This window comes from Cyprinus carpio, chromosome B2 (assembly GCF_018340385.1).
Source record: "Cyprinus carpio isolate SPL01 chromosome B2, ASM1834038v1, whole genome shotgun sequence".
NCBI classification, from domain to species: Eukaryota; Metazoa; Chordata; class Actinopteri; order Cypriniformes; family Cyprinidae; genus Cyprinus; species Cyprinus carpio.
The window spans coordinates 26,599,870-26,612,232 of NC_056598.1; the positions used below are offsets into that span (position 1 = coordinate 26,599,870).

The 12,363-nt window shown below is 35.0% G+C and overlaps 1 protein-coding gene across 2 annotated transcripts in view; it reads right to left on the reverse strand.

Annotated features, from left to right (window-relative positions):
• Positions 1–3,395: 3,395 nt before the first annotated feature.
• The window catches only part of LOC109055581 (paired box protein Pax-3-like), a 30,609-nt gene continuing 21,641 nt past the window's right edge, over positions 3,396–12,363 (reverse strand). For both annotated transcript variants that reach the window (XM_019072770.2, XM_042718923.1), the window contains exons 8-9: positions 7,290–7,553; positions 3,396–4,889 (exon numbers count right to left, since the gene is read on the reverse strand). In XM_019072770.2, coding sequence (XP_018928315.2) covers positions 4,872–4,889; positions 7,290–7,553 — 282 coding nt within the window. In that variant the 3' untranslated portion in view covers positions 3,396–4,871. The remainder of the gene's footprint in view (positions 4,890–7,289; positions 7,554–12,363) is intronic.

Here is a 12,363-nt window from a genome sequence, read left to right on the forward strand (position 1 = left end):
CAGAATGTCAATGTGTAACTGAAGTTCTTTTTTTCAGTAAGAAGTTTTAAAAAGGCTTCTGATTTCTTTTGTCACTCAACTTAACTGTAACGTTCAAATGCTGAAGCTTCAGTCCTGGACATGCTGAGTCTCCCAGTTATCAAATGCAGCTTGTGTTGCTCCTTAAACTTCACGTCAGAGAAACTTTTGCTGAAGTTCATCCACTGCAGTGGTGAGTTGGGCTTGCTCCGGTGATTATGAGGGTTTTGTGAACAACATGTAGCCTGACCACAGAAAGAGAGAGCGAGATAGAGAGAGGGGAATGATAGCAAGTGAGACGCTTTTGGAAAGGAATGCTGTCTGACATGCATTTGTTCTCTCACTGCCATGATAAACACTCTTTATCATTTATGTTGTGATAACGCCCTGCACACCACGGCTGCTCAACATACACAATCCTTTATACTCTGCTAAAGATGTGAAAATGAATTACATTAATGTTTTAACATGTCACTTTTTAAATTCACACACATTGCTTATACATACATTGAACCATTCAATAAAAAACACTGCTTTGTATGAATATAATAATGCAACAGTGAAAAACAGTTTTCAACAAAGTAGTAACAATCTAACATATTAAGCATTGCTGTAGATCAAACAGGAGAGCAATGCGGTCATGGGTTTGAATCCCAGTGTTTCAATAAAATACATCTTGAATGTAAAGTAAATAGCTTTCATCTGCATAAAAATGTAAACCGTCACACAAAGCCATTTGTACAATGTTTTTGTTTATTTTTATTTTAGCATTATTTATATTTTATTTTATTATTTAGCTATTTTATTTTTGCATAAAAATGTAAACCGTAAAAGCAATTTGTACAATACTTTTTTTCCCTTTTATTAAGTCCCCAACAATAGATCAGAGGTCTGGTTGTGCTTCAGGACTCAGATTTCACATCAGAAATAAAATGGAATCCCAAACAGTACCAAAACATCCATAACTCTATAAAGCCTATATACTGTGTTGCATTTGATTTGATATTTCTAAGGCTTTACTTGGTTATGCATATACCGGTTTTTAGAAAAAGAAAATCCTGTTAAAATTTAAGTATCAAATATGATCCATCAAGCTTTTCAGGAATCTTTATTAGTTCATCTCTAAATCATCATTGTATTGCACTGCATTGTATGTTTTGCCCCTACAATAAAAAGAAAGACATTTAAATATAATTTTATTGAGGCATATTATTGGGGGATCTAGCTGACAACTGATATTTCTAAGCATTTTATATTAATAGTCTGTTATAAAGATCTCACTGATTTACAAGTTATCAGAATTTCATTTTACCTTTTTGGTCAAATAAATATGAGAAAATGCACCAAACTGCATATTTTTGCTCAGTTTAGGGCTCTGAATATTACCCTAAATATTACCCTAAATGAGGCAGAAAAGCTTGGAGATCAAATATGATAAAGATGCAAAAACAACACGCAAACTTTTTCAAACCGTATCTGAAAAAACTGTTCCATTTAAATGTATTATATATATATATATATATATATATATATATATATATATATATATATATATATATATATATATATATATAAAATAAAAAACAAATAATATAATTTAATTTTTACCCTGTAAAGCCTGACTTATGATATAATAATCATATATATATATATATATATGATTATTATATCATAAGTCAGGCTTTACAGGGTAAAAATTAAATACTGACATTTGTTTTTATGACCATGAAGAATCATTCGCAGCCCAAACACTTTGTAGTTGGTATAAACTTGCATGTTTATCATCACAGCCAGTGAACTCGTATTCAATGCAATCTGTGTCATTTTTTCTTTTACTTTGTGTACTTCATAGGATTTGAGCATGAGGACATCACGCTGTTTTTCACGCCCAGTTGTCTGTGACCCATAAGAGCAGACCTATGACCCTATCACGATCCACCAGTTCAGAACGACTTCTGTAGATATTTGATTGATGACTGGTTCTGGACTGATGTAGCTGTTCTGGACATTGGCAAAACACCTATAAAAAGTTGAACTCTTGAATGATTTGCTCTCCCATTCTGTCCTGAAGCCGTGAGGTTCAACTAATCAAATTCCATGTCGTTTGTTACTGCGAGAAACAGTCTCATGTCTTTCATGTGTTTCTCCCTGTTGTTTTTTTTTTCTTTTCACTTTCTCTCCTCTTACAGCCGTCTGTCTCAGAATGACGAGGGGGAGTGGGGAGTAACTCTTGCCCTGTCCGCTATGCTGTGATTGTCTACTGATTTCAAAGAGTGCAAGGGGTCAGAGGTTAAGTTGTCTCCAGTATATGTTATTGTGTCTGACACCGGGCTCCATGCTGGAAAAGCAAGCAAAAGAGATGGACACTTCCATAGACATCCAGATTTTGTGGATGTGAAAAACAAAAGTAAAGACATAAAGGTGTGCTACATTACATTTAATGTCCAAAAGATGGTTTAAACCAGCAATTCCTGACCCCAGGGGATCTTGCAGGCTCCAGAGGGGGTACTTGGAAAGATTTTAACTGCCTATAAAAAAATTATTATGACATTAAAATAAAAATATATGGGCAAAATAGAAATTTAAAGTAAATTTGATCAAATCAATTAATAATTAAATAATCTTTTTTTAATTGCTGCGTAAAACATTCTATTACCTTTTAAGAAAAGAAAACAAAATATGTGTGTGGATGACAGATTTCTAAAGAACACATTTCTGATCTGTCTGGGACACGAGGCAAAAAGTGTTAAGAAACACATTTGTGGCTTTTTAAATTGTACTATATTTTACTATAATAAATATGAACCTGTACCAGTCAAAAACATCCACTCAATTCCACACATTAATACACAAGAAAAAGACCATCTGAAGACACCTGATGCTTTTATGAGAGAAAAAGAAAGAAAGAAAAATTACTTTGTTCTCATTCTCTGTTGTGTTTGAAAGGTTTACAGCGCTCTGCTTTAGTCATTAGCCCTGTTTAGAGCTCTCTGGAGAGAAGGACTTTGTCATGAAAGAGTGTTTTTGTGAAACTGAATATATTTCTACATGAATAAAAGTGCTCTGTGAAGCCGAAGGCTGAATAAATCTGATAGTTATTGTGAACGGTCACGCTAATTTTCCTAAAACAGCATTTCATACATGGTTTATTATTTTATACAGGTGCAGAATGATTTTTAAAATGTTAAACATGATCCAGGAAAATAATGCAATTTGTTGTTTATTTTCCCACAAGCAAATGTAGAAGGATTATTTTTTTTAAAAAAAAGGAAAGAGGTAAAAGATGGGAAATATAAAAAATACATTGTTTTTTAAAGGTAAAATATTAATAATTTACAAACAATAAGCTTGAATGTAATTTATTTATTTTGTTCTTATAAATAGTAAATAGTGCTGCATTTTACACAATATCCATCAACAATTATATGCAGTCGAGAACAAAAACAAAACAAAACATGAAAGTATAAAAACAAGGTAAAAAAATAAGACATGAACATTGTGTTACAGAGACTGAAAAAAGAACTTCATCCGCAGATCTTCTCCAAACTGCAGAGTAAATATAAAGGTGACATCCATCCACATATGAAAATCCTTTCTTTGCATGAAAAACAATCGGAGTTTAAGAACAGATGATTTTTGTGAGCGAGTGAGGTATTGAGTGTGTATTGCACTTTCCTTGGGTTTGATTTGTGGCAGGGGTCTCTCTGAATGTTGAGAACAGCATACTACCATGCTACTAATGTTCAGTATGCACTATGTATATCGTGTGCAATTTTTCTGCATGCAAAACTAATGCAGTGCATTCGACTTGACTTCCCTATTCCACTGTATTCAGTAAATCAAATATTTTATTTTTGTTTTCTTGACACGCCATCAGCCAAATCAAAGATGTTTTTACTCTAAATTAGATTAAAAATGCAACTGCATTTGCAAGGTAGCATACTATTTTTATTGCATTATTTTAGTATACACTGTAGTATACAGTATGCAAAAAGCAGTACAATAGAATTCCATTCTGAACATCACATCTGTCTCATAATAAGCTATTTTGTGTGTGCTCAAATGACTGGGGTCTGTATAGACTATTTGAACTACAGAGGGTGACACTTGAGTGCATTCTGTTTAGGTCACCCTCTTTCTCTGTGAGACCTTTCTCAGGACCTGTGAGAGCGTTGTGCAGAATGTGAGCATGTTTTTGTGTATTCAGTCATTTATTTATGATTAAGAAATAAGGAAAGTTGGCACATCTGTCTTTTCTGAGCCCTTATTTCCTAAATGTATCAACAAAGTCAAACAAAATGTGTCTCAACCAAAGAGTCACCGTTGAGTTGTCACAAACCAGCCACTAAAGTGCGTCCGTCAGTGGACAGCTGATATCACACTCTTCCCTGCCATTCCATGCTGTTTATAAGCACAGTCTCAGTCTTTGAGTTGTTTATTTGTCCTTTCCCTTTGTCCTCCTCGTGTCCCATGGCTTGTGGTTCTTCAGGAAGGAGGTGGCAAGTGTCGTCAGAGCGTGTGATGAGATGGAAATATGGAGAGGCTGCTTCCTCCAGGTCTAAATGGTCAAACTAACCAATTCTCAGTCCTGGTACTAAACCCAAACCGAGCCCACCTGCAATATCCCCCTCGTAAAAAACAACTCTGTTGCACTTTGGACCCACAGGCATCAGAGAGGACCGCTGGCACCGCTGGCCTCTCCTCAGCGCTCCTTGTGCGGGAGTTTGAGGATGGATGGTCATTTTGGTCAAACATTCAAGATGTGAAGGAGAGCTCAAGTGCAAGAGTTTACGGTCATCCATAGATCTCTTCATCAACTTTTTTGTCTGTCTTCATTCAGTTAATGTTGGGTTTCAGATAATGAAAGGCACCTAAAAGAGACAGAGAGAGAGAGAGACATAATTTAAGGTCAGGGTCATTATCGTCATTATGAAACCATGAAAAACTTCATTACTTGAAATTAAATAAATATTAACGGAAATAAAATAAAACTTATTTTAATTCAGTTAGGTGCCAAGACAACAATTCTCATTTTCATTTAGATTAAGTTGAAGTAATAAAATAACTAAAACATAATAAAAACCATAAAGTATATCAACTAAAATAATGTTTCATATATTAAATTATGTATGGTTTAAAAAAAGTGTAACTGAAATATGTGAACGTGTTTTAAGAATGAATAAAATTCATATTTTACTGTATATAATTGCATATAAATGAATAAATGTCAATTTCATACTTTATGTATATGACATGTTTCCACTACACTATTTTAGATTACTTTGTCACTGTAGACAAATTTAATATGAGTAAATATCTCATAGAAAAAATGAAATGAAATGAAGTGAAATGAAATGTTTAGTAATTGATAACAATTGTTCAGGGAAATAATAAAAAAAATTACAGTTTTGCATGCTGCAGAACAATTTAGCAGATTTAACCTTTTTTTTTCTTACAAAACAGTACACACACACACATGTTCAGGGAAATAGTAATAATGATTTTAGTTTTGCATGCTGCAGATCTTGGAAGGCTACTGATGCCTCCTAGTGGGCTCCGGCACAGCGGCTGAGAACCACTGATATTAATACATGACTATATTGACGTAGCTTTTGCCAAAAGAAAAAAAAAAATCGAAATATGCAAAAGCAAAAGATCCAACAAAACACAGTACATGATTGAGCGAGCCGGTGCGTGCCAATTCCACTAAAAAGACAGACAGAGAGAGCAAGTAAGAAAGATTGAGAGAGAGGGGGAGAAATGAAAAGAGAGCTGTCCTATATTCAGTTCTATATGGATCAGAGTCAATGATCAACAGCAACTACAGATCTGACCCGTCTGAAACACATGGTTCTAATATCTGGCTGCCACGGGCCATTCTACTCCTACACGAGACCCCCGCTAACTCCTCCATGGACCCCCAGCTCTGTGCTTACGGGGGTGCGGACCCCAGCAAATTAATGATATCAAGATGCAGCCCTGGATTGGGCACTCGACATGCAGGCCTGGTGTGCAAGTCTCCCCTCTGCTTCTGAGACGGCTGCTCCTCTCGTTTCACTGTGTGTTTGAGTGGATCATGAACGATATCTTTGTTACCCAGAGCTCATTACATGGCTGGCTGACGGATGACTGGAGCTGATGAGATATAGCTCATCTCACGGGGTCGTGAAAGGTCGCGGGTTAAGCATCGTAAACCATGGCAGCGTTTACCTGTGTGGCGGCCCGGCGGATCACAACTAACTAATGTAAACCTATGATTACGCCTCAGATTAAAAGGCCAATACTTTACTGAAAATAATCTCAGTTGACGTTTAGATGATCATGTTTCTCTATAGAATCTTTGCTTAAAAAAAAAAAAAAAGTTTCCTGGCTGAACTGTAGCGTTTAGAATGGTTATTCTAAAATGTCGAGCTGTGGTGATGCAGCTCATCAAAATCATATGCCATGCATCAATAAAAGTGTCAAAAAGTGTAAAAATATAATTAAATGAAAAACGGATGAATGTGACTACTAGTAAAAGTAACATTAAACAACCGTTAATGCACTTTTGAAGCGTGGTTGCACAAACAAAACATAATCATTAGAATGAATTGCTCTTTAGAGCCAACATTAAATGGAAATTCATGTCAAATCTATTTTCTTAATGCACGTTATTGATCTAATTGTGAATGATTCATCAATTATTTTTTACCTTGTAATTTTTCATCAAAAGTGAAATGACAGACTTCTCTCTGGTGACTTATGCAGGACTTCTCCAATTTTGTCTGCATAAATCCCGCCCCTTTCTCACAATCAACTGCATTCAGATTTGCCTTCATCCAATCAAAAACTGATGAATTGATCTACATCTTTTCTTTTCAATTAATCCGCAAAATAAAATATAAAAAATACTTTTTACGCATTATTATATTTGGTAGTATGTTTTGTATTGGTTAATTGCAAAGGCAACATTTCTTATTTTAATTTATTTTTACTTGATGTGCTAAAATAAATAAAACTGAATTAAAATGAATAAAGATGTTATAGACATATTTAAAAAATGAACTGAAATGACAAAAACAACAAAATTACTGAAACTTGAACTAAAATTAAAGTGAAAACAGAATATATAAAAATAAAAATCAATTTAAAATGAATAAAAATCTGTAATAATGTCTATAAAATATCACAGCTACGCATCAAATGCAAAATGGAACTTTTTCCGTTTCCACAACAAACTGAAATGTTTTTAGATCATAAACACATGGCTCTCTCTCAGTGCTGGTATTCACCTTGCTCTGCCCGTATTGGCTGTACTGGTAAGACGCCACGTGGTCCACGCTGTACCCGGGTGAACTGTAGCTGGAGGGGCAGTAGGACTGGGAGCTGGGCAGAGTTGGCATGCTGGCCAGGCCTGGCAGAGCCTCCAGTCTCTGAGAGGAGTGGCAGCTGGGAGCCATGCCTGTGCTGGGCTCCAAACCACCCGTCAACGGAGAGAGGGCAAAATCACTCTGAGGCTGGTGTGGCACTCCACCCGGATTCAACAGCCCCATCACCTGAGGAAAAACAAGAGAACATTTACTACAACTATACTAAGTTACTTTAACAACCAAATGCTGAAAAGACTACCCTAGACCAATGAATTTCCGTGCTGTTCGTGATTTGTGCTGGTTAGCCAATACATGACCAAATTCTGGTAGCAAGTGAGTTCAGAAAACCACATTTAATCATCTGCATGCTCACAAATCAGTTTAATGTGACAAAGCAGTGTTATTACTGTTAACTAAATCTAAAAAATAAAACCTTTAAAAAGCATTACTGTTTAAATAAACAACCACAACTGAAAAAAAACTAAAAATATATATATATATATAAAATAAATATATATATATATATATATATATATATATATATATATATATATATATATATATATATATATAATAAAAATGGAAAAAAACCTAATCCAAAAAAAAAGACAAAAACTTTAACTACATTTAAAATCTAATTCAAAATATGAACAAAACCTGTAGTAATATTTAATCGATGCACAATTAACACAGAAAAAACAGAGGTTTTATTAAATGTTTATTCATGCAGGTATGCATAATTTTAAGGTGTATATACTTTTCCAAGAAATCAGACTTCCAATTTTTGCCTGGCAGGTGATAAAATGGGAGAAAATCCCATAGACTTATACTGACGAGCCTAGCAACCACCTAGCAACACCTTGGCAATCACTCACAGCATAGTCCGTTAATATTCCGAACTTCTCAAATTTACTTAAGAAAGACTAAAATCTAAAATGTTTTAATGCACATGGATTAACTTAAGTTCTCAGACCTATCAGAATTCTTCATCTTCACCAAATAAAACAATGAAAATTTGCTTTTGTTTTAAACTCTATGATGTGAAATTAATTCAACCCTCCAAACTGAACATAATGACAACGCTAAAGTTTTTAAGCCAGCCCTCCCTTTTATCAAACAACACACATCTGAAATGATTTGGTGACAGCGAGTGAAGATCTCTCCAGCTCTCACACAGCGTCTCTGGCCGCCCGTGTCTAATTCACACCAGTGACAGACAGATGGAAGCGAGACGCGAGTGTGCCATCAGTGTCTGTGAGCTCTCGGACGCCGCTTGATGGGCCAAATACAGATCAGTTCCCTCCCTCTGCTAATCATTAATCAAAACCAGCCCGGCCCAGAAAAAATCTCCTGCACACCGACCGACCGACTGAACAAGCAGCCGGCCCACTGACTCCGTCCAGAGTCCATGAGAGTCAAATTATTCCCCATCCTGCTGAACACATGTTTCCTTTTAAACCGTTACCCGGTGCAACAAAAGAGGGGTGGAGTCAGTCGAGACAGGCTGTATTTCTTTGCCAGGTTAACATTTTCTTGAAAACAATTCTGAGTGTCTATAGAGCTGTGTTTAAGAAGAGAGCATAGCCATGAGAGTAAGGAAAAAAGAGAGCAAAAAAGAATGATATGGCATTTTCTATCAAGATTTGATCTTAAAAACCAATAGAACAGAAGAAACATATGGAATAGGTACGTCATATGTAAGTGGGTTTGCTTAGATATTCTTTAGGGACAAATTTGTCCTCAGATGTGAGCTAAATCCGACAAAAACCTCCCTGTGGGGACATCTGGAGAGATAATCAATTGGAAAAACAATCCATAAATAATGTTTTTATTTATGTATACTAAAAAAAAATCCCAGTTACAGAGATGCACTTGAAGTGGAAATGAAGGTTGCCAGTATTAAATTATTAAATTACTGTTTCAATAGTATAGCCCCAATAAGTCCCATTCACTTCCATTATAAGTGTCTTTATTTTATAAGGTTTATGCTTTTTAAAACCATGAAGTGAACTTTGCATATTTAGAAAAATACAGAGGTTTTCATGTGAAATGTTAAAAGAATCTATCATTATTTACTCATCCTCATATCGTTCCAAACACATATGTGCAAAGTTATGTTGCTATGATAACACAATGCCTAAAATGGTAAAAATGACTATAAAAAGGAATGAAAATTTAGCAATACACAAATTTCTAATACAAATGGTTTAACAATTTAAAAGCAATAAATTGTAAGCCTTTAGACATTTCTGATTTCAAAGCCTCCAAAAATGCTCCCCATTCACTTCCATAGTAAGCGCCTAACCATAACCTGGATTTTTTATGAAAATCTCAGCCTAGTCAATATTATCAACATTATGCTACAAATTGTGCAAAAATGAACTTAACTTGTATTGAATCTGGAATATTCCTTCCTAGAAAAAAGAAATGGGCGTCTATGGTATTTCTTCATTTTGCAAGAAAACCATGTGTGTCTGTGCGGTTAACGCATTTCCAAGTGGTGTGAAGGGTCATGAAATTCCTTTTGCGGTTCATCTTCAACAGCTGTTCAGAAGAGAAATGGTCTGAAAGCTCTAAGCGCTCGCAGATTTTCAGGTGCTTTCCCCACCTTGCAGATAACTCGCGGATCACACGAGCTGACAGCGTATATCATGTACAGCAGCGCATGTGTGAGTCACACGCTGATGTGTGATGCTTAACAAATGAAAAGCACATGGAGGTTAAACTCTCTCGTTCACCTCCCCATGGGGGGCCTGGGCCCGGCTACATGTGAGGTGAAAGCTAAAATGTTCCTTCCATGTTCAGACCACAGACAGGAGTTGGTGACAAAAAGCTTCCTCATAAAACATTTTCCCAGCCAGGACAATGCATGTACGCAGCTGTCCAGAGGAAGCAGCCCCCATTCACCAGAGCTCAAATAGCAAAAAGGCAATATTCCCAAATCCAAATAAAACGCCACTTTGATTTCAGATTAAATACATCAAGCGATTTTGTGATTACAATTTCTGGTTTTGTTGTTGTTGGTTTCACAAACTGATGCATGATATTTAATCTTGACTATTTATTTAATTTAAACTGCCCAATAAAAATATATTATACAAACCACTGCACAAAAAATTAAACATGTTACTAAGCGCATTTTAGCACTTTTTACTGACAGGAGAACAGGCTACAGCTGCAAGGTAACTTATTTTATGACTTTCTTATTTTTTTTTAATAAAAAGTACATTTGCGACAATGAACAGTAAATTATGGGATAAAAAGCAGTGAATTGGATCAGAAAACCATATGAGACCGGCTTGAACTGATTTATAGGTCAATCACTGTTCTTGCAGAAGTAATGTTTTACAGCAGGAACAAAAACACTAAAAAGGAAAACCATGTTTTATTTTTTTTTTCTTTTGAACATACCATGGCAGTAATTCAGTACCAAAATTAATAAATGCTGTAACAAAACTATTGCTCTTTGTTAGCTAATGCATTAACTAATGTTAACTAATGGAACCTTATCGTAATGTGTTACCAAAACATATTTTTTTCTCTAATATGCAAAAGTTGATTTTAAAAAGCATAAACCTTATGAAATAAAGAATGAATTTGGTCATAAGCTTTATCCAGCACTGTACTATCATATTTCTGTAATTAATAAACAAAAAAAATAAAAACAATCTCAATTTCACTTGGTAATAAATTGCAAAGCATTCTGCAGGGACAAGCCTCCTCAGCACACCCCGGATCCCAAGCTTATTTCAGCATACATTAAACCACAGATAAATACATAATTCAAACAATTAGCCAACAAAGTGGCTCATTTGCATAAATTACACAGAGCATTACGGAGGGTAAATTCTCCCATTCCAATCAATTAAGAGTCCGGAGCATCCCATAATTAGAATCCCAGATGCTGAGAGTTCCAGCATCGTCATGACGATGAGAATCCATGCCCTTCAACAACAACACAACAGCACCAGCCGACCCTACACACACACATACACACACACACTAATGGCAATAACAGACCGAGTGTGAGTGTGAGAGCTACCTGACCTCTAAGTCAGTCCTGATGCAGGAATGCTGCCTTAATGACTAGGAATTGGTTCTGATTACAAACCCTGCTGCTGGGGGCGCTGCAATTAGACACACTTCAATTAATACGTCATGTTAAATAACTTTCTGCAGTTTAATTACTGTACATGAGGCGAGAGTCCAAATCCACACAGAGGATTCTTAATTTCATAAGGTTTATGGTTTTATGACATTTTGATAACACTTTACAATATGTTTCATAAGCTAATGTAAAACATTAAATAACAATGCAATATACATTTGTTACAGCATTTATTATTTTTTGTTACACTTTATTTTAAGGTGTCTTTGTTACAGTGTAATTATACATTTAAGTACTGAGTAATATTAATTAATTACATGTACTTACTATATGGTTAGGGTTGAGATTAGGGTTTGGCTTTAGGTTACTTGCATGTAATTATGCATAATGTATTGTTATTATAATAGTAAGTGCATGTATTGTGTAACGCGGACACCTTAAAATAAAGTGCTACCTTAATTTTGTTAATGTTTGTTAAAAAATACAACTGTTCATTGTATTTTCAATTTAGTTCATGTTAATAATGTTAATAAGTGGGACCTTATGTAATGCTACCAATATTTTCATATAACATGTTAACATTCTGTTTTGTTTTGTATTCAGCTCCTCACATCATTCCAAGCCTGTATGCTGTTATATGTTCCATGAAATTATGCTGTTATATGTTCCATGAAATTAAAATGTAGTTTTTTTTTTCTTTTTTCCCCATGAAATAACATTTCATAGTGAACAGCGGCTTTCAAGCCTCAAAAAGAAAAAAAAAGTAGCATAAAAGTGGTTTACTGGAGTCATGCATATATAGACTTAAATGAGAAACAGACTCAAATTTAAGTTGTATGAACTATTATGTTACTTTTTCAGAGACTGACAACCATGGAAACAATGAAC